General features: G+C 48.1%; 2 protein-coding genes across 2 annotated transcripts; one reads left to right on the top strand and one right to left on the bottom strand.

Annotated features, from left to right (window-relative positions):
- Nucleotides 1-7,172: 7,172 nt before the first annotated feature.
- Nucleotides 7,173-11,029, top strand: LOC125514541 (glutamine synthetase). The gene is made up of 11 exons (XM_048679879.1): nt 7,173-7,341; nt 8,176-8,215; nt 8,413-8,516; nt 8,640-8,688; nt 9,110-9,216; nt 9,495-9,582; nt 9,676-9,804; nt 9,901-9,975; nt 10,087-10,178; nt 10,270-10,429; nt 10,526-11,029. Exons 1-11 carry the CDS (start codon nt 7,268-7,270, stop codon nt 10,676-10,678), a joined length of 1,071 nt encoding a protein of 356 aa, XP_048535836.1. The 5' UTR covers nt 7,173-7,267; the 3' UTR covers nt 10,679-11,029.
- A 2,832-nt stretch (nt 11,030-13,861) lies between these two features.
- LOC125514540 (mitochondrial metalloendopeptidase OMA1-like) lies at nt 13,862-18,884 on the bottom strand. Its single transcript, XM_048679878.1, has 3 exons — nt 17,808-18,884; nt 17,474-17,625; nt 13,862-14,425 (listed from the first exon to the last, which is right to left on the bottom strand). Exons 1-3 carry the CDS (start codon nt 18,768-18,770, stop codon nt 14,173-14,175), a joined length of 1,368 nt encoding a protein of 455 aa, XP_048535835.1. The 5' UTR covers nt 18,771-18,884; the 3' UTR covers nt 13,862-14,172.
- Between the last annotated feature and the right edge of the window lie 3,451 nt (nt 18,885-22,335).

The following is a 22,335-nucleotide window of genomic DNA, read 5'->3' as shown; positions in this document are numbered from 1 at the left end:
GGTGGGAGATGGAATGGCTTAGCAGTAGCGCGCTATAGAGAAAGACGCTACTGCTAAACTACCTAGCAGCATCGCCTTTCACAAAGAAGCGCTACTGCTATGTGTCAGCATGTAAAAATAGACTTAGTTCAATGTATCAAAAATACATTGATTATCAACGATCTTTTTGTGTATAATATGATTTGTAAATATGAGTCCTCACCGGTTTTAGAACAGGTGAAGACTCATATTGCAGCCACAAATTCTACACATAGAGTTCAATGAAGACCAAGTGCTTGTCAAAGTTTGAGAAGTAACATATTTAAGGTGGTAGAAACTCTCTTCACGGAGCGAGGTGGGACTAAATTTTTGTAGTAAACTTAGCAGTAGCGCTTATTGGCGAAATGCGCTGCTACTATGCTATGTAGCAGTAGTGCCCGTCGTTATAACGCCTTGCTGCTATAGCTAGCCTCGCGGCGGCCTCGTGGGAATTATAGCAGTAGCGCGTCTTTGAGCTGGCGCGCTACTGCTATATTTATTTCAGCAGCGAGTTATTCTTGAGCTCGCTACTGCTAATTAGCAGCAGCGCTTTATTTTAAAGAGCGCTGCTGATAAGATTCTGTGTATAGGCTTTTCCCTAGTAGTGTATCTTCGGGTCGAGTTCGACAAAGAGCGCGTCGGACGCCGACTGCTCCTGCCGGAGGAACGCCCGATTGGCCTCCACATAGGCCTTATCCTGGATGGATTCCAGGATGGCCTGCTGCTCCGTCATCTCCTCCGATTGGGCAACGGCGAAATCCGCCTCCGCCTGCTCCATGTTGAAGCCCGGCAATTTCGGCTCCTACTGCTCCGCCTCCTCCACCTCCATCGGAGCCAGCTCCTCTCCCTCCTCTTCCCCGGGCTCCTCCTCCTCCGGCTCCGGCGAGTCCGAAGGCAGCCCGACAGTGATGCAACCGATGCGTGCGGCCTGTCTCGCCCGGATCTCGTACCGGTGCTCCGGCGTAAGCAGTGCATAGTATGTGATCTTCATTCGGACCATGGCAGAGCGCCGAAGCGTGGCCAGAGCGCCGGAGCGGGAGAGGGAGAAGGTGGATGGACTCGGACTGGCGGCGCAGAGATGGGGAGGACTTGGATGGACTCGGACTGGCGGCGCGGAGATAGGAAGGAGGTGGATGGGTTAGGGTTGCGGGGCGCCGGCCCGCTTAAATAGCCGGATTTGGGTTCCCGGGCGTGCGTTTTCACGTGGGACCCGCCGCCTGACCGACGTGGCGGGCGCACCTATATTCGCCTCATATTTGGACTAGATATGAGGGATGCTGGTTAACCGTACGTTTGAGGCCCATTTAAGAGGCCCGTTTGAGTCGAAAAATAATGACGGGTCAGTGACCGAGCGGGCCACCCGAACGTTTGAGGCCGGTTTGGGACGACGGGCTGTAGATGCTCTTTAGTAGTCTATGTCATGTTTCCAGAAGAAACTTTGGATGCTTTAGAAAGGGGGAATAAAGGATTCAGGAACATCATCGCTCGATCGTCACGGCCTAACAAATCCCGCGCACGTTGGAACTTGGAATTGGACGGGAGGCTCGATCTAGTCAGGCCGCATTGCCGCGGTATTGGGGCGCGAATAGGTCCAGCACCGGGGGAAGTAGTAGCAGGTGATTCTGATGCAATTGCCAACGAGTTGTGGTACACTCATCTCCCATGGACGATGGAAAGCAGCTGACGTACCAGCATGAGATACTGCCGCCCATTCGTGGTTCCGTTATGCTCTCGACGGCGGCAAAGCCAGGGAATTAGAAGAACATGCAGATGCACCTCGCACGATTCTTCTCAAATCAAATGCCAGCAGGAATATCTGGGGAAATCCTGTCGAGATTTAGGTGAATAAAATTTGTTCTCCAAAGAACAAGAATTGCCATTGGCCGAGTAATTTCGTCCGTCGCTGGAAAAACGCCGTGTCAAATACGCAAAATTTGTAGCGACGAAAGTCAGGATTTTCTATTGTACGGACGCACACCGAGTGTCCAATCTTTCAACGATGGGCAGCGCGCGTGCGAGTCGTTGGGGCGCCAGCGTCATGAGTTGATTCCGTGAGCGTGGGCCGATGGAGGACCACAAAAGCACGATTTCACACCTTGCGAGTTCCATCTCGCTATACAGATGTTCCCGTGTTTGATTCAAAATGGGTATTCCGGGCTTAGCATAACAAGTTTATTTAGAGTATAAGAGCAACTCCAACGCGCCGACCCATTTGATCCGCGCGCGTCCGTTTGGGTTGACGTGGGCAGAAAAGTCGGTCTAACATGCTGACCCAAACGGACGCACGTTCACTTTTCGACCGCCTCCCTGTTCATTTTTGAGCCTCATTTGCATCGGCGCGGACACGAAACGAACGCGTGCGGCGCCCTTCTCCTCCTCCCCCTGCCCGCTAGTCGGTGGCACATTGGCCATCCTCTTCCACCCCGAGATCGACAGTGAACCCTCGCCCACCTCCGGCGCGTCGTCGCCGCCACCCATTTGCGGCGCCTCTGCCAGCAGCCGGTGCCGATACACCTCCCCTAATGCCGCCGCCGCCACCTCCCACGTCGCCCCCACCACCGTCTCGCCGCCGGGGCACCGAAGCTTCCCACCCCCACCACCCGACGCCGACGCGAGCAGGAAGCAGCCTCGCCGCCCTGGCCAGCTCCTCCGGCCTGATGCCGGCACGCTCGTCGGATGCCTCCAGGGGAACCACCTAGTCCAAGGGAGGCGCACATCTCCTCGTCGGCCGGCTCCTTCGTCAACGCCCTCAAGTTGTTCCACAGTTTGCTAAGGTATAAAATGGAGTTCGCCGACGAGTTCTTTTTTCATAATTTCCTTTGCGAATCAGACCATTCCTCGTCCGATGAGGGGGGAGGAGATCTTGGCTGCCATGTTGGTCCATCACCATCTTAATAGCCAACGGCCGTTGTTTCATGGCTCAATTCCGGGGCATCTTCCGGTGTTGAATCGCAACCGAGAGAGCGACCATTTCCTTCTTTAGAAGGATTACTTTGACACAACCAACCCGCTGTTCAGACATCAGAAACTCCGGCGGCGTTTTTCGTATGAGTAGGCATCTTTTCACCCGTATCAGAGAGGGGGTAGTCGGATATGATGACTATTTCAAGTGCAAAGAGGATGCCATTGGAAAGAATGGCTTCTCATCTTATCAGAAATGCACTGCAGCCGTCTGGATGCTTGCATACGGAGTGCCCGATGATCTCATTAATGAGTACGTCCGTATGAGCGAGTCTACATGTCTAGACTCCATGTACAAGTTCTGCAGGGCTGTGATTGCTGTGTTTGGCCCCCGAGTACTTGAGAGAGACGACTGCTGAAGATACAACCCGCTTGTTGGCGATGAATGCCGGCAGAGGATTCCTAGGGATGCTTGGCAGCATAGACTGCATGCACTTGGAGTGAAAGAACGGCCCTTCTGCTTGGCAATAGCAGTATAAGGGCCATGTCAGGGTTTGCACTGTCATACTTGAGGCCGTGGCCTCACAAGATCTCTGGATTTGGCACTTTTTTCTTTGGCATGGCCGGATCACACAATAATATCAATGTGCTTCAGTGCTCGCCTGTGTTTGCTAGGCTTGTTGAAGACAACACCCCACCGGTGAATGTTACAGGATACTACCTAGGTGATGCTATCTATTCTCAGTAGACCACTACTGTGAAGACAAACCCCAACGCCGTCGGAGAGAAAAGCAAAAGATTTTCCCAAGAGCAAGAGAGTGCTAGAAAGAACGTCGAGCGTGTCTTTGGTGTTTTGCAATCTCAATGGGGCATCGTTCGATATCCTGTTAGGACTTGGAGCACGGAGAAGTTGTGGGAGGTGGTGACTACTTGTGTGATCATGCATAATATGATCGTAGAAGATAAGCGCCCGGAACATATCTACGATCAAGGCTTTCAGTTTCAGGGTGAGAATGTTGTGCCTGAGCATGGAGGAGCGGCGACGTTTGAACAGTTCACCCAATTCTCGTCATGACATGTGTGATTGGAAAACTCACATGCAATTGCAAAATGATTTGGTTGAGCATATGTGAGCTCATGTTAGCAACCAATAGATGTATCTTTTTTATTCGGTTTGCAAAACTATGGGTCTGTTTGGATTGTGACTATGTTTGCCTTATGTTGTCACATTATTTTTTGCCACACTTGCCACACTTGCCTAACTTGAGTTGCTCAAATTGTTAGCCACACTTTGGCTTGCCTAAGGGAATCTTGCCACACTTCTTGTGTCTATGACATGTGGGGTTCACTGCTCATAAAAAAATTCTTGCCTTAGATGTGGCTAGAACCAAACACCCACCTAACTTGATCAAACTTGACTAAGGTGAGGTGTGGCAAAGTGTGGCTGGAAACCAAACAGCCCCTATGTGACACTATTTTATTTTTATTCGGCTTGTTAAACTATGCTGTTTATTTGGTTTGAAACTATATGTTTGCTTGTGAAAATTTGTGCATATTTGTTGAAAAAGAGCGGCCAAACGTCCACGCCGACAAATATAACTCGGCGCCTTAGGTGCACCGTCGACTCAAATCTCAAATCTAATGGACGCCGAACGGGTGGTCGACCCAAACGGACAAAAGCACCGTTCGTTTGGGTCGACGCGTTGGAGTTGCTCTAAGAGCAACCCTTTTTGCGGAGTGTTCAGAGACAAAGCTGAAGTAAACGTGCACTAGAAATGTACCCAATGAAAATAGAGATACATTTTCATGTCTGATACTCCTTCCATCCCATAATATAATATGTATCCAACAGAGACTCATAAACTCTGACCAAGATTATTGCAAAAGCCATACATATTTATAATATCAAATATATACCATGTGAATTGATATATTTCATGCTGAACCCAATGATGTTGATTCTGGTATTTTGAATGTTGATTAGTTTCTCTATAAACTCGGTCAAAGATTACAATGTTTTGGGACGGAGAGGGTATTATTTTGGATGCATTATTCCCTCCGCTCTAACTCACTTGGGAGTGGATTACAAGGTGGAAGTGTTGACTCCACCGAAATATGAGAACTCGACAGAGCGGTTAGGATCACACGATGGGGCCACCGTCTAGATATGAGTGTTAACGGTGGCGGGGTCAAGAGGAACAAGCAAAATATTAAAATGAAAAGTTGAGTAATATAGATATATGTATTTTTTGGTTTTCCTCCTCCTAAAATCAGAGTCATGGCAAATCCTTCTTCTTCCTTCTCGACCTTCTTCTTTTTCTTTCTTCTTCTTCCTCTTTCTTCAAGATATATAATTTTCATATATGTTTGTATCGGTTTGAAAATTATCTCATTGGTTATATTGGCCCTCACATTTTCATATTACTACGATGTTTTTTACTTATAACGGAGGCGTAGTTGAAGGTACTAGTGGACAAAAAGGCGGAAGCATAGGCACCACCGAGGTAGAAGACCTCCATTTAGCGATTAGGATCATGACGTTGAGCCACCGACTGATCGATGACGACAATGGAGCTGAGAGAAACGAATAAAATATAAAACGCGACCAAGATTTCATGGTCAATCCTTCTCCCTCCTTCTCGACATCTTCTTCCTAGCGTCATCACCGCATTCTTAGGCTCGCCGTATAGGGGCCAATCCTTCTTCCTTCTCAGCCATCTTCTTCATTTCATCATCACCGCCTCATCCTCAGTCCAACCTTGCATCATAGCTAGGCACTGCCTTCTCAGGCTTGTCATATATGGGCCTTTGGCTCCGATGGACGCTCCAACCATAGCCGCCCTAAACCCTGACCCCTAACTTCGATAGGGTCTCCTCTTTGGGACTAAAGCACTCGCATGTGGTTTCCTCTCATAGCATCATCGGCAAATTTACGCTCCCGCAACCCTAACCGACACCGATGGAATCCAATTTTTTTTCAACCACAACAAAGAAAAAAAGGCAATCAGCTGAATAATAATACCCCCTGCAAAAAAAAAGCTGAATAGTAATATTAAATGCAAACTTTCATATATATATCGCTTGGGATAAAATCTACCAGGAGTAACCGATTCGGGCAGATACCCGCACCGGATCAGCAGCCGGCATGCCAACCAAGATTCACATCAATCAAACGTGGAAAGATAAGATCCCGCACGGAATGCGCAAATGGGTCACATGTGTGGTGGCGCTGCCGTCGCACCAGTTCATACCCCAGCTTTTTTTTTCCTGAACCGGCGATCGATTCACCGCACCTTTCCTTTTCGCTCACCTCACGTGCGCTCCACCTCGTCATTTCCCTCCTCGTGACTCCTGCGGTTACAAACCCCGATTTTGTGGTAATTTTGAACTTATCAAAAAGCACACCGCTGGAGAAAGATTCCCCCGGTGCTTCAAACGTGGCTCTCCGGAGTAATAAGTACTAAAAAAAAGACACGGAGTCGCTTCATTTTTGCGCCTAAAATTTATGTGTGCACGCAGAAATCCGCGAGATTCCCCGGCGGGTGAAGATTCTCTGAATCTGCACCCCCCCCCCCCCCCCCCCCCCCCCCCCCCACTCCCACTGGCGCATGAGGTGGGCGGCATTAGGTGGAAGCATGATTTAAATTCCAGCAAATACTCAATCAATCTATGAGCTTTGGACTCCTCTCCCACTCCAAAGCAAAACGTTGAAAAATAAAAGAAAGAAAGAAAAAAACTACTACTTTACTTTACTTTACCCCTATGCTCGGAACTGATAATCAAATCTCCCAGCAGCACCACACCATCGACAAAGCTGCCGCCCGCAACGCACTAAAAAAAATATTTTACTTATTTTTTTTCAGCAACAAACGCGCGTTTTCCCAGACTCCGTATTCCGTACCGTACGGCTGACAGCCGGGCCCATGCGTCGCGTCGGTCCCGCAGGTCATCGTCGTGGGAGCGCCGGCAGCGGGTGCGGGATAGGTAACATCGCGCACCTACCCCCGGTCGAACAGACTACCGGAAATAAAATATTTTATTTTTATCCCGCGAAGGAGACGTCGCCACGGCGGAGTCCGCAGAGAGATAAAGATATCTTTGTGAGAGAGAGAAAGCGCCGCACGTATAGCGGCGGTACACGGATACGCACCGCGCGCAACGAGTTTCCCTGTAGCAGCTGCTCCTGCCGGGTGCGTGCGTGCGTGCGTGCTGGGTCGTCGCCATTATATAGCCGCCCTCCCGATCTCCCCTCGGCCTCGCACCACCCCCACCCCCACCCCCACCCCCACCCGCCTTCCTTCCTGCCTTCCTGCCCTCAGTCAGCCGGAGCCGGATTGCTCCTCCCGCCATGGCGCTCCTCACCGATCTCCTCAACCTCGACCTCACCGACTCCACGGAGAAGATCATCGCCGAGTACATATGGTACGTCCTCCTTCCTTCCCCCGGACGAACGGACCTCGGCCGTTTCTCCGCTGCGTCCGCGTCGGCCGCCGCCCGGGACCGCGCGGGCTCATCATGCCGCCGCCGCCGCCTGGTTCGTGGAGAGCAGGCGGCGGGATCGCTCGGGGGACTGGGTTTTTCCTCGATGCTAAATTCATGGGGCCGTCGTCGTAGTTTGCGCTGTTAGCGCGGATTCGTCGTGGTGTTTTTTTTCTTTAATAAAAAACCCAAATACTTTTCGCCCCGCGATCCGCTCCGTGGGTGCAGCGACCGGCGGTGCTCGCTCGTGCGGGTGGTAAACGCCACCTTTTTCTCTTCTTCCGTTCAGTTCAGTTCAGTTCGGTTCCGTTCCGTTCCGTTCGGTTCCGTTCAGAGAGAGTTGGGAAATACAGTAGGTTTTAGGCATGGCAGCGCGACGAGAAGAGGTTTTTGGTTTGTTGGTGGTGATTTATCACTCCCCTTCCGGATATGCGCAACGCAGGGATGGATGCGCCACTGCCATATTCGTACCGGCAGTACGTTTTGTCCTGTTGGGGAGAGGATCTCTGCAGCGGCATCCTCTGCCCCCTCGGTCCCTCCCCTGCGCAGCATGGCCCCGGCCCGCGCGCGGTCAGATGCTCTGCTCCTCCTCCATGAATTTCCCACGCGCGAGCTTTCGATCTTCACCATGTCGGAACCGAGGCCAATACCCATATTTTCACTGTGCCCGGCAAAAAACCGTGGTGAACAGTAAATGATACGCCGGTCATGGGTTTCGTTTATGTGGGCTGTTTCTGCTGGTATATTCACCGTCAATTTATTTTGGATTTATTGCAGGATCGGCGGATCTGGCATGGATCTCAGGAGCAAGGCCAGGGTAAGATACAGATGCAGATAAAGATTCCCATCCCCGGCCGGCATGGATCCCATGACCTCCTTGCCGTGTCCTATCACTTTTCTGCCGTGCTACCTAGTTATCCACTGAGCTGTTCTTGTGCTTATATATCAGAGGTTGCGAGATTCCTTTTGGCTAACTGTGTGGATTTACTGTTGTTGTTGCTCTGGTTGGTGCAGACCCTCCCCGGCCCGGTCACGGATCCCAGCAAGCTGCCCAAGTGGAACTACGACGGCTCCAGCACCGGCCAGGCCCCCGGCGAGGACAGCGAGGTCATCCTGTAGTAAGTGCCATTTGCCATGCCACTCCAGAACCATTTACCTCTGTGAAGTGCAGTTCTATCTTTTTTTTACCTTGGACCCAAGGAGTAATTTTTGTTTCCCTTGGGGCATGTGCCGTGCTGCAGCCCACAGGCCATCTTCAAGGACCCGTTCAGGAAGGGCAACAACATCCTTGTAAGTGACCACCCCACTCATGTAATAGACTGTAGCACTACTACCGTGCAAGTGATCTGCACCTGTAGGCTCTAGTGCAGTAGTATTTGTCACTGTAGTTGATCGATCTAGCTCTTCTGCTCAACTACGACAGACTAACGAGCATCATTAAGAGGGGAGATCAACTTAAACATCTTCTGATGCAGATTTTGAATGATTTTGGTCCAGTATTCTTAGCTACTCCTACTCCTATTTCTGACGCAAATTATATCCCAGTCAAGGACCACTCAGGGTTGTGAATTATGGATATTTTTGGTTATTAGGCGTGCGTGTCTGGTCTACCTAACTAGTACAGTGCAGTAGTGAGGGAATCCAATGGCCATCATCTTGTCAACATCCTTAGTAATCAAGATCCCCCTTACTAAATTCGAACCACTTGCAGGTCATGTGCGATTGCTACACCCCAGCTGGAGTGCCAATCCCCACCAACAAGAGATACAACGCTGCCAAGATCTTTAGCAACCCTGATGTTGCCAAGGAGGAGCCATGGTATATATAAATACAATACACAAACTCGATCGATGATTACGAACACTAGAAAATAATGATCTACTCCCTCCGTTCCTAAATATTTGTCTTTCTAGACATTTCAAATGACTACTACATACGGATGTATGTAGACATATTTTAGAGTGTAGATTCACTCATTTTGCTCCGTATGTTGTCACTTGTTGAAATGCTTAGAAAGACAAGTATTTAGGAACGGAGGAAGTAGTAACTGTTTTATGATAATTGATTGACTGATCGCGTTATTTTTGCGACGATAGGTATGGTATTGAGCAGGAGTACACCCTCCTACAGAAGGACATCAACTGGCCTCTCGGCTGGCCTGTTGGTGGATTCCCTGGTCCTCAGGTACGTCTCTTTCGGCTTGACCGACTGAATTTGGACGTTTGGCCCTAATTTTGGTGAAGTGTACACTTACCAATCTCTTCTTCATGTGTGTAGGGTCCTTACTACTGTAGTATTGGTGCTGACAAGTCGTTTGGGCGTGACATAGTTGACGCTCACTACAAGGCCTGCCTCTTTGCCGGTGTCAACATCAGTGGCATCAATGGCGAGGTCATGCCCGGACAGGTGAAACACCGCTACAACACAGGACATTCCTATTTTCTCTATCTTGAGAATTACTGTCTCTCTGACCATGGTAGAATTACTATGTTTGGTTTTCAGTGGGAGTTCCAAGTCGGCCCGACTGTTGGCATTTCTGCTGGCGACCAAGTGTGGGTCGCTCGCTACCTTCTTGAGGTAATGATAATAGTCATGTGATCTTATTCTGACGAGGGAGGCTTTTGTGATGGAATGACATCGTGTTCGGTTAAAATTATTGCGATTAAATGTTACTCTCCCTTTCTTCAGAGGATCACTGAGATCGCCGGAGTTGTCGTCACATTTGACCCCAAGCCCATCCCAGGCGACTGGAACGGTGCTGGTGCTCACACAAACTACAGGTAATTGAGATGAGATGCTCGAACAGATCGATAAGTGTCATTCATCTTACCGTGCTGTTTTGCTGATCACGAACGACTCTGCTGCATTCAGTACCGAGTCGATGAGGAAGGACGGCGGGTTCAAGGTCATCGTGGATGCTGTGGAGAAGCTCAAGCTCAAGCACAAGGAGCACATCGCCGCCTACGGCGAGGGCAACGAGCGCCGCCTCACCGGCAAGCACGAGACCGCCGACATCAACACCTTCAGCTGGGTACGCCGCGCCCCTCGCCTTCTAGTTCTGGATCATCTGAATCTTTCCACATCTCGTTACTCCAACAGTGGTTCTGAATCATCTGAATGACTGCAGGGCGTCGCAAACCGTGGCGCGTCGGTGCGCGTGGGCCGGGAGACGGAGCAGAACGGCAAGGGCTACTTCGAGGACCGCCGGCCGGCGTCCAACATGGACCCATACGTGGTCACCTCGATGATCGCCGAGACCACCATCCTGTGGAAGCCCTGAAGCCGATCGGCGCCGATCGCCGTGCGATGATCAGTGATGGGTTGGGTTGGATTTGGTGGGTGGCCACTGGAGGATTTGGACGAAATTCTTCCAACATATTTGCTTTTCCGTTTGGTTGCATACTACGCGTAGTCCGCTTAGGTAGGTCGCATCATCGTCGTCGTCGTCATGCATCAGGTTGTCTGGTCTCTCTTCTCTCGTCTCTGGGTGGTGGGTGGCAAGAGGCGTGTCAAACACACAAGACTACTATTGATTGTTTTCCCTTGCCGTTTGGGTGCTCTGGTCCTCGTGTAATCATCAATTGATATGGTAATAAAATGGTCCGTACCGCTGCCGTGGTACCACACCAAACCGCCTGTCTCATGCTACGGATGGTATTAGTGCTCATAATGATGCAACTTTGTGTAAAGCGGTTGTTGCGCTTCCAATGGTTGTGGACGAAGCTTAAATGGCGCTAGACCATTATTAGTGCGCCAAGAGTGGGGAGCTACATTATTAGGCTAGTTATAATGGGAGTAACTTAGCTAGTAACATAGCGTACTTCGATAAAATTCTACTTACGTGGCAAGTAATTAATGAGAGATGGTAACATAATATGTTACTGTAACATAACGTTTTTCAATACAAGATGAGTCTATGAGCTAATAAATAAATCCATCTATAATACTTTGCATTATGAAGGTAGTAACTTAGACTAGTGTCATATGCATGACACTAGTCTAAGTTACTCTCCACTATAACCAGCCCTGGTTATAGTGGAGAGTAACTTAGACTAGTGTCATGCATATGATAGTAGTGTGTGATATTACCTCCGTAATGCATAGTATCATAAGTTAGTATCTTAGATTGCCTTATTAATTGTCATGCATGATACAAACTAGCGGAGCATTTAATATGAGACAGTATCATGATATGATACTACATCCTCTTTTTTCTTATTTAATTATGTGCCACATCATCCAAAACGTCTAATTAGCATGCATGATACTACTTATGATACTCCCGCTACAACCAGCTTTATACCAAGGGTATCACTTTTCCTGAATTCCTAGTGGTATATAAAATCGAGAGATTCTACCAACAATTACTTTTCTTTCAGGACAATTATATTTAAGAAAAAGACGGTTTGATGTTAATTACTCGGCTGATAAGGAAAGAGAGCGCTCGGCTCAGCTGATAAGAGATGGTAAAGCCTCGGCAGCATGCTCGTCCGGTAGCACAGCGAATCAATCAATCAGAGATTGCGTTAAGCTTGCACGTTGCTGATCCGGTACAGTGCACGCGCTTTTGCTCCCCATGAACGGTGGTGTCCCACAGGGCCGCGACTACAGGTGTGGACGCAGACTTGTGACTCCCCTCACCCTTATTCCTGACCGTTCGTCCATGCTTGTCACGACCCACAAGTAGGTCGCTAGGCCCCATGTGACGGCACAGTGCTACAGTGGTATGCACGGCAACGTGCCCCCAACCGCTCTCTCTCGAACATCGGTCACGCACCTCTTTGGTCCAAGTACAGCGCGCTCACCAACTCCCCCAACTTTTGTTGTGCTGCTAGTGTCACTTTTGATCACAATCTTCAAATGGCCAAGACCCAAGAGCCCATTTCTTTACTTGTCAGCCCGCTGCCGGCCACTTTGCTGGTGAGCATCGGTCTATCAACGGTGTCCGGCGTCCAAGCCTCGCCTTGCACGCCTCTCGGAATCTCGTGTCCAACACAAACGACCACTTGGTCAAAAGAAGGCAGCGGACGCATCGGCTGCGTAGGAACGAAACCGCGACCCAACCGGCGACCCGAGGGCCGCCATCCTTTAGCTGCCGCAAAGGTCTCTCCGGTCCCTCGATCGCCGGTCCAAAGTCCAACCCTGCACTGCTCTGCACCATTGCATGAATCATGACCGATCGCCATGGAAGCAGCAAACAAACGAACCAGGGAGCGACACTTCGCGCCGCGAAAAGCTAACATGACCACACTACACCCTCGGCTTAGCTGCAGTTTAGTACTGGTTTTGTGATAAACGATTGAGATTACGAGGAGGAGAGTAGCTGAGTAGGAGTACATATTGTAGTACTCCTACAGCATATGGCACCAATTTGCAGGTATGATAGGGGAGGCGCCAGGGGAAGAGACGGAGGAGGTCAATGGGCCGGAGAGGAGCGTATGATAGGACTAATCTAATCGCCCAGATAGATAGACAGACGGCTCTTCAAGTAACCTGACGCTCGTGGGAGACGGGACCAGCGGTGCGTCGCGGAACCCGACGATGCATTCTGTTCGACGCTGATGCCATGCCGGCGTACGAACGTCGTGGCCGCGTGTGACATCGGCGACCGGGCGGGCTCGCCGTGTCACGACGGGTGCCCCGTGCGATTAGGAATCTTGAGCAGGTAGAGGTGGTAGGCAGAGTGTGTCCCCGATCGTGTCACGGGATGGGTGCATCTATTACTATTGACTACTTCCTTCGTTCTTAAATATTTGTTTTTCTAGACATTTCAAACAGACTACCACATACGGATATATGTAGACATATTTTAGAGTATAGATTCATTCATTTTGCTCCGTATATAGTCACTTGTTGAAATATCTAGAAAGACAAATATTTAGAAATAGAGGGAGTAAATACGAAGCGCAGAATCACGTCAAAGGTTGCAAGCAAGCTAGGGTGATTGAGGCCTGCAGATTATTCAGTCCTGGACCTACCTACCTTGTGACTGATTGACCACTCGAAGCTAAGATCATCTGAATATTCCATGACTGGCTGTGTATGACATCGAGTGGTTCTCGGAGTGGGTGTATCTACTGATAAATACAGTACCAAATAAGTAAGCACGTCGGGACAGTGGCAGCTAGCAAAGCCAGAATACTTGAGGTTTGAAGAGTACTCCTTCAGTTATATTCCCTCCGTTCCTAAATATTTATCTTCTAGATATTTCAACAAGTAACCACATACAGAGCAAAATGAATGAATCTACACTTTAAAATATGTCTATATACCTTCGTATGTGGTAGTCCATTTAAAATCTCCAAAAAGACAAATATTTAGAAACCGATGGAGTATATTATATACCTTGTGAGTTGTGACTGACTACTTCAAACATCGATATTATATGAATATTCCGACACCAGCTGACTACTAGCTGGCGTAGATGACAAAAACTAACCAACGTGCCGATCATCAACGCCGGTAAACCCAAGGAAGATGGGACTATAAAAGCTGCTCTTGGAAGACAATTATTAACAGAAACTCTTCTCCTATTCCCTGTTCTCTCCTAATCACAAATGAAGCAGCTCGATCACATCCTGCTACCAAAGTGCGGCTGATTCAGCCTGACAAGAACAGACAGTAACAACGCACAGAACGAACATCTTCAGACACAGAATGCACTCTTCTTACTGGCCGTCACCGTGCAGGTAACAAAGGACATGTTTCCGTGCCAGGCACCGCCACCGAGCGACTTACCACACAGCCACAGGCAGGAGAGTTCAAAGCTGCAACCTACAGGAAGCCTTCGGTCCCGTGGCCGGCGCAAGCTTCCCTGTATAGTTGCATCGCCTCCTCCATTACCTTGGCTCGAGACAAGAGCTCCGATCGCTTCTTACTCGAAGGATGGGTGGAGAGGTAGCTTTTCAGCACTGACTGATTGCCCGCGATTTGTCCTAGCTTCTCGTAGACCTTGGGAGCTGTGCGTGGGTCGAAACCAGCAGAAGCTTGAAGCATGAGCCCGATGTGATCCGCCTCTACCTCCATCCTGCAAACATGCAACATACATCATCGCAAGGGCTTCTAACAAGATACACTTGCATATGTTTGATAATGCGGTAACAAGGATGGCAACTGTACAACACACGAGTTTTTTTTTCTTCCAGGAAGGACTGTAATGACATATACTGAATCTTATGTCATATTAGAGCAACCACAATTTATCTGACCAGCAGGGCTCCATCTAAAAAAAATAGTACTTTACCTCTTATGATGGACAAAAGACAGGACCGGCCCTACAAATAAATCTCACTAGAATTAAAACAGCTAGGGCACGGATGAAAGAATCCTCGCAAATCATTTTATATTCAGATCATGAAGAACTATCTATGGTTAAAACAACTGGATAGAGTACAGCAGGGCGGGATTCATGTGGTGAAGGTGCTAGGCAACTCATCGCCTAATCATATGAAATTTTATTGTATCTTTGAAGCAATGAAGGCTACATCAAGAAGTGACAGCTGGGGTGGGGTTTTAGAAAATCATGTCCACAGAAAGTGGCATCATCGGATCCTGATTGGAAAGACACATGGAGATACAGTCAGCTATTCAATAATGCAACAAGGAGTGGGGTAAAGTCGGAGATAATGTGCGGCAGATCAGACTGCCAAGATGGATCAGTAGCCAGTCCACGTTTCAGGAGATGTCTTCAGTTACTTGTCCTCATCGTTTCGAGGAAACTGACGGATACAGCTTCAGCTAGCTAAACACCCTAGCTACTGTGATGCATCATTTCAGATGCACTAGGCAGAAGCGCTGAATGTCTGCACTAGGTCATGTCATCAATCAATTCAAAGATCAAAGGAAGCTTTGATCACAGCAAGCTTGTACCGATGAGGCTCAACAACTAAGCAACAGTAGTTAGTCCATTAGAGTTGAGTGTGTGTCTGAAAAGATATTTTTTTCTCGAAATTGCCGTACAGAGTATTTTATTTTCAAACCATACGTTAGATATGTCTTTCGTAAAGACATCCAAAAGGATGGAGCTACTTCCCCCCTTCAATAATTTTTTTTTGGGGGGGGGGGGGGGGGTTACTTCTGCATAAAATTACCCAATTTGGTCAGGTCTGGGAAGTTCAAGTTTCACCATCATGAAGATCCTAACTGACCAGTGACCACTGCTTCATACTGGAAAAAACAAGCACTTGTGAAAGGGACTGATTTTACCACAAGTCAGAAGTGCAAACTTACCACCTTAAATACTAACTTTGTAAATCTCAAATATAGACCACCCCATCCTCACAATTCACACATGTTGTAAAACGATTCTTACACGTGCATCTGATAAAAAACTGGTGGACAATAGAATAGTCACGCACAATGCATTGGTGATGAAATTCTAGTAGTTATAGAGGAAGGGGCATCATCCTCGTCAACTTCGGTAGGATTTGTAAGAGATGTACAAGAAAGATATCATATTATCATTCCAGTCAATTTGGTGTTTTGGGATCAATTCCATGCAGATCCAGAATTTAGTACTCCCTCCGCCCCATAATATAAGTGTGTTTTTGACACTACAAAAACGCTCTTATATTATGGGACGGAGGAGGGAGTACAAAAGAGTACATGACATATGCTATTGTAAATCTGATTTCGTCTACTTTCTAAGAACTTGTGTGAATAGCTAATAAGTCCAGGCTATTTGTGCTAATTTCCAGCAAGCTACAACAAATGTACAGGTCATTCGTAATGGTGAACAGTGGAAGAAACCCACCTCAGGTCTTGTAAAAATAAATGTTGATGCATCCTACCATGATGAAGAAGGTAAGGGCGCTACAGGGGCCGTGGCAAGAGATAGATATGGAGTTTTTATTGCGGCTTCATGCGCTACAATCCCATATGTCGCTGATGCTCTTCTAGCAGAAGCAATGGCTATGAAGAGCGGACTAATTTTGGCTGAATCTCTCGGATATACCTCCATACAAATTGAATCAGATGCCTTAGAGGTCGTTAATGCATGTTCAGGCCAAGAGAGGATGTGGAGCGAAGCTACTGCTATATATGCGGACTGTTTTATTATAGCTGGAATGATTGGGAATGTTGAGTTCACACATTGCCGAAGGGAAACAAATGAAGCTGCGCACAATTTAGCTAAATTTTCTTATGAGAATAATGTTTCTTGTAATTGGGTTGATGAACCCCCAGATTTTCTTATAAACTCTTTAGTGAACGATGTAACGATTTTGCCAAATCAATAAAGCTAGCCATGGTGGCATTTTTTCAAAAAAAGAAAAAAATGGACTCTGCCAACCATAGAAAAAAAGTATGAGAACAGAGAACTAGATGTCTCTCCGAGGTCCAATGCCCTGTTGAGGACAAGAATTACCAGTAATGATCTCATCTGTTGGGCAATCAAGAGGCATATGTTTTATTACTAGAATTGTCACTGTTGTTAGTTAAGTCCGTAGCAAAAGTCAATGGTACTAGATGATAACCCGCAAATTGTTGCGGAGTTTGCAATATAATTCGATGTGATTTGGTTGCATGGAACATGAACATTGGGAGTAATAATGTGAGAAATAAACTGAAAATACATACTCCCTCCGTTCCAAAGAAGTGTTTTTCATTTAGTACAACTTTAGTACAAAGTTGTGCCCGATCAAAGACAATTATTTTGGGGAGGAGGGAGTATGATTTGTTGTGTTTGATTATTGTATAGTTGCACAATATTTATTAAGTATAAATAGAACAGTATAAAAAATTTATCATGCATGTTTTCATGTTGATATGAGCTTTTTCCTATGCATGGTTGATCACTTTACCTAGATAGATTCTCACTGGTCTGTGGCACAATAAGCTGAAATAATAGGATGGCTCACAATAGTATACAATGGCCCACATGGAGGCACTTGAAGCAGGAGTCATATCATAACTTATAGCAAAACTAGATACCTAGACAAAACAAGCCCATTGGTGCCAATTCATTGGCTTTTGCCAGATCTGGTAGCATCTCATTTCAGTCATATATGCAACTTATCATGTGTAGAATGTAAATAACCGTGATTCCACGAAGAATATGAAATGCAGAAATGAATACCTTCGTGAGAAGGGCAATCTGAGGAGTAATGTCGACATTGCATTAATTAGGTCTGGCATGTAAATAAACTGTAGGACGATAAGCTGCAGGATAGTAAACCACATGCCCTTGGTGATCATCTCTGGCAAGTGCCTCGCGATAGCGTGCCCAATCTAAAACATAGAGGTACCAATATCAGTTCCAATGCACTGTAAAACAACCACAAAGTACATATGAGCCCATTAACCCAATCAGTAAACCCAATCTAAAACATAGAGGTACCAATATCTGTTCCAATGCACTGTAAAACAACCACAAAGTACATATGAGCCCATTACCCAATTAGTAAACCCACCTCATGCGAAAGCACTGTCGCAATCTCAGCATCTGTCTTGAAATGGTCGAGCAATCCAGTGAAGACTACAATTTTACCACCAGGCAAGCACATTGCATTGATGAGCTTATCTCTGACGACGATGACCTCCCAATTGAGCTCATTGAGGTGCTTCGTCTGTGGCTGCGCTCCGCGTGCCTTCCCCCGTCTCCGGCTCTCGGCGACCCACCTGTCATCGAGAAGCTCGTCGTCTCGCTGAGCCCTAGCGGCCGTGCCCGCGGTCTTGCCAGGCGAGACCCGATGCATCACGTCCTCGGCATCCATGTCCCGGGCCTTGACGGCGATGTCGGTGGAGATGTCGCCGTAGGAGGCGTCATCGAAGTCGTCGCTGCGGCGGTCGGCGAGGCCGCGGTGGAGCGCGCGGACGATCTCGGAGGCGATGAGGCGGACGCGGACGCTGTCGGGGTGGAGCGGGGGCAGGATCTTGGGGGCGAGCTCCTTCTTGAGATCAGCGAACTGGGACTCGCCGAGCTGGCGCTCGAGCTGGGGCGAGACGAGGACGAAGTGGGTGCGGTTGGTGTAGGGCACGGTCTCGAGGTTGCCGAAGTAGACGACGATTGTCCCGCCGCCGGCGAGGAGGACCACCGCGGCGACCTTCCGCCTGTCGTGGTACCACCGCGCCCCGCCGCGGCGGCGCGCGAAGTGGATGATCTCCGGGCGGCGCGAGGAGGTGAAGTAGTGCCGGGGAGGCGGCGCCTGCGCCCGCGCCGGCGGCGGCCGGAAGAGGGCGCCGGGCTCGTGGCGGAGGAGCCCTCGGCTGAAGGACTGAATGAACCCTGGGCGGCGCGGGGCGGCGTGGTAGTGCCGAGCGGCCGTTTCCCGCGGCACCGGCGGGGGAGGGGCCGGGGGCTGCGGCCGGCCGGCGGCGGGGTTGTGGCGGAGGAGACGGGAGAGGGCGGAGCGCGAGTTCTTGAGGGGGTTCATGTCGTTTTAATTTTCGCTTCTTTTGTGTGGGATTTTCGGGAGTTCGCTTGATCGTCCAGCGGAGAGCCGGGGAGGATTTGGGGGTTTTGCCTTCTGGAAGCCTCCAGATGGCAAAGTGGGAAGAGCGGTGGGCGGTGGGGAAATCATGTCGCTGCTCGGTGACGTTTTTTTTTTGAGACAACCATGCCAGGCTTTATTCAAATTGTTGGAACATTTACATGAAGAAAGTAAAACTCCCCGAGAAGGCCTAACCATACATGGCGGCCTAACCCGAGTAAAAGTGCATGTCTAGCGAGACTGTGAGCCTCGATATTTGAGCTCCTAAACTCATGGACAAAATTACAAGAAGTAAACGCATTCGATCTCTCAACGATTTCACGTCTAATAGCTGCATGATTTCATCCACCACGGTCTTGCAATCAAACGCCACATGTATCTTCTGAACATATAAATCTTCCGCTAGCGTCAGCGCTTCCCTTAGTGCCAATGCCTCCAAAGTAACAGGGTCAAGCATATGCTTGAAAGTGATAGAAGAAGCACCCAGGAAAGTGCCATCCAAATCCCTGCATATTACACCAACAGAACCACAGCTTCCACTTGAGACAGCGGCATTAGTATTAAAATTCACATACTCCATTGGCGGGGGCAGCCAATGATTTGGCCTAATTGCCCGGTTAGCATTGCTCCTCTCAGTAGGTTTTGTCAAAATCTCTAGATCCTTTAGGAAAGCATTGATGAAGAGATGAATTTGCATAGGGATGTCATAAATCTCCTAGTGAATGGCTCTTCGGCGCGACCTCCAAATTACCCAGAGGGTTACAACCATGTGAGTGAACTCTGTATGTGACAACTTCTCTTGCATTGTGAATACCCAGTTTTTGGCATTCAGACTTAGATTTTCACACATCCGCTCCACTGTGTCCTCTGATGACAACGACCAGACACACCTAGCAGATATACAATTGATCAAGGCGTGTTTCCAACTGTCCTCCGCCAAGCAAAATGGACAGGCCGGGCATGGGGCCATGTGCCGATGATGCTTAACATCTGTAGTTGGTAACGAATCAGAGCACAATCTCCATATAAAAATTTTCAGCTTGGAAGGAACCTTGATATTCCAGATTGAAGCCCACGCCTTCTTTTCTTGTTCAGCTGTGGACGAGCTTCCAGTACCAGCCAACAAGTTCTCCCCTTGGTTTTTAACATTGAAAAGCATTCTGTATACCAAGCTGACCGAAAACTTTCCTCGGCGATCTTCGCCCCAGGCCCAGAAATCATCAACCCGTTTCGTACAAAGTGGGATTGATAATATAACCTCCACATCAACTGGAACAAAAACCCTTCTTAGTTCTTCCTCGTTCCAAGAATTTGTTGCTGCATGTATGAGTTCAGAAACTTGCTGTGGTGGATTAGCCACTAGAGAAGCCACCGGCCTCATCATGCCCGATCTGGGTAGCCAATTCTCTCCCCATATATTGGTACTCTCCCCCGTTCCAATCCTTTTTATGATTCCTTGTGCAATAACATCTCGTCCATCAATGATCGCCCTCCAAGTCTGCGACGGATGTGGTCCCAACTCAGAATTTAAGAAAGAGCTTGACGGGTAGTATACGGACTTCAAAATTCTTGCACTCAAAGTTGCAGGTCCTTCCACCAAGCGCCAAGCTTGCCTTGCTAGGAGTGCTAGATTGAACAATTCCATATCACGAAAGCCCAATCCTCCCAATGATTTTGGTTTAGTGCAAACGTCCCACGAAACCCAACAAGGCTTCCTTTTGCCCCTCTTGCTTCCCCACCAAAATTGGCGGATCATTGACGTCACACTCTCACAAATACCACACGGTAACCTGAAGCATGCCATTGAAAAAACAGGAATAGCTTGGGCAACTGCTTTAATCAAAACTTCCTTACCCGCATATGATAATAACTTCTCCATCCATCCCTTTATCTTTTCCCAAACTCCGTCCCTCAAATATTTAAACGTTCCATTCCTCGACTGACCTACATCAGTGGGCATGCCAAGATACTTCTCACTCAATTGTCCATTGTGCACATCAAGAGAAGTTTTTATGCCATCTCGAACAGATTGGGGGTACCCCTTGCTGAAAAATATTGAAATTTAGCATTGTTCACTCTCTGACCCGAAGCATTACAGTAGGTAGTCAACAGGTTTGACACTGTAGTCGCCCCCTCGTTACTCGCTTTGAAAAACAGTAGGCTATCATCGGCAAAGAGAATGTGGTTAACAACCGGAGCTGTCGGAGCCACCTGCACTCCCATGAAATGTGATGATTGAGTTTCAGATTTCAAGAGGCACGAAAGGCCCTCCGCTGCAATCCAAAAGAGATAAGGGGAGATTGGATCTCCCTGTCGAATACCCCTGGTGGGTTTAAAATGGTCCACTTCCTCTCCATTAAAAAGTACTGCAAATGATACGGACTTGATCATGCCCATCACAACCTCCACCCAAGATCTTGCAAATCCCAGTTTGATCATAATTGCCTCCAGATATGTCCATTCTAGCCTGTCATAAGCTTTCATCATGTCCAACTTCAAAGCACAGTGACTGTTGGATTTGGATTTGCTTCTTTTCATGAAATGCAAGCATTCATAGGCACATATAATGTTGTCTGTGATCAATCTTCCAGGAACGAAAGCCGATTGTTCTTCAGAAATAATGTCAGGTAAGATTTGTTTTAATCTATTCGCCACCACCTTTGACGCAATTTTATACAGAACATTGCACAAACTAATTGGTCTGGATTGAGTGAGAAGGGTTGGATTCATTACCTTCGGTATTAGAACCAAAAAAGTATCGTTGATGCACTCTGCACTTCCTTCCCCCTTGACGATTCTCAACACTGCCTTGGTTACCTCTTCCCCACACACGTCCCAATGCCGCTGATAAAAGTGTGCTGGAAAGCCATCCGGACCAGGAGATTTAGTGGGGAACATTTGAAAAAGTGCCACTTTTACCTCATTACCTGTATATGGAGCACAAAGAGTGTTGTTCATGGCAGCCGTGACCTTCCGAGGTACATGTTCTAGCACTTCTTCCATATTTGTTACACCCTTTGAGGTGTATAGGTCTTTGTAAAAATTAGATACAAGTATTTTGAGCTCCGTCGGATCATCCACCATAATCCCCAAAGCATTGGACAGAGCCTTGATCACTTTTTTCTTCCTTCTCATACTTGCCCTCATATGAAAAAACTTTGTGTTCTTGTCTCCTGCTGCTAGCCATTCGATCCTAGATCTCTGGCGCCACAGTACTTCCTCTCTATGGTACAATTCAACCAACCGCTCATGGATCTTCTGCTCGCGGTGGCTCGGACCAGTGCGCAAAGGGTTCCCTATCAGCCTCCCCAACTCGCCCTTCAACTCTTTTATCTCTGTACGTACCGAGCCGAAAGTGCACTTGTCCCACTGCCTCGAACTCTGAGATAGAGTTAACAGCTTATGTTTAACATCTTCCACCCGCGAGGTAGGGTGCCCAGCCGACCAAACCCCTTGGATTTCCTCTTTTAAGCCATCATGAGACTCCCATGCTACTTCATATCTAAAT

This window comes from Triticum urartu, chromosome 6 (genome assembly GCF_003073215.2).
Source record: "Triticum urartu cultivar G1812 chromosome 6, Tu2.1, whole genome shotgun sequence".
NCBI lineage: Eukaryota > Viridiplantae > Streptophyta > Magnoliopsida > Poales > Poaceae > Triticum > Triticum urartu.
The sequence above is the reverse complement of the archived record's forward strand: the minus strand, read 5'-3'. Positions and strand labels throughout refer to the sequence as shown.

Excerpts from the sequence above, each read along its gene's own strand:
- LOC125514541 (XM_048679879.1), top strand. The coding sequence starts at position 7,268 with ATGGCGCTCCTCACCGATCTCCTCAACCTCGACCTCACCGACTCCACG. Across the intron at positions 8,216-8,412 it reads ATCTCAGGAGCAAGGCCAGG|ACCCTCCCCGGCCCGGTCAC; the intron begins GTAAGATACAGA and ends TGGTTGGTGCAG. Across the intron at positions 9,805-9,900 it reads GCGAGGTCATGCCCGGACAG|TGGGAGTTCCAAGTCGGCCC; the intron begins GTGAAACACCGC and ends TTTGGTTTTCAG.
- LOC125514540 (XM_048679878.1), bottom strand. The coding sequence starts at position 18,770 with ATGAACCCCCTCAAGAACTCGCGCTCCGCCCTCTCCCGTCTCCTCCGC. Across the intron at positions 17,626-17,807 it reads CGACAGTGCTTTCGCATGAG|ATTGGGCACGCTATCGCGAG; the intron begins GTGGGTTTACTA and ends TCTATGTTTTAG. Across the intron at positions 14,426-17,473 it reads AGATTGCCCTTCTCACGAAG|GATGGAGGTAGAGGCGGATC; the intron begins GTATTCATTTCT and ends GCATGTTTGCAG.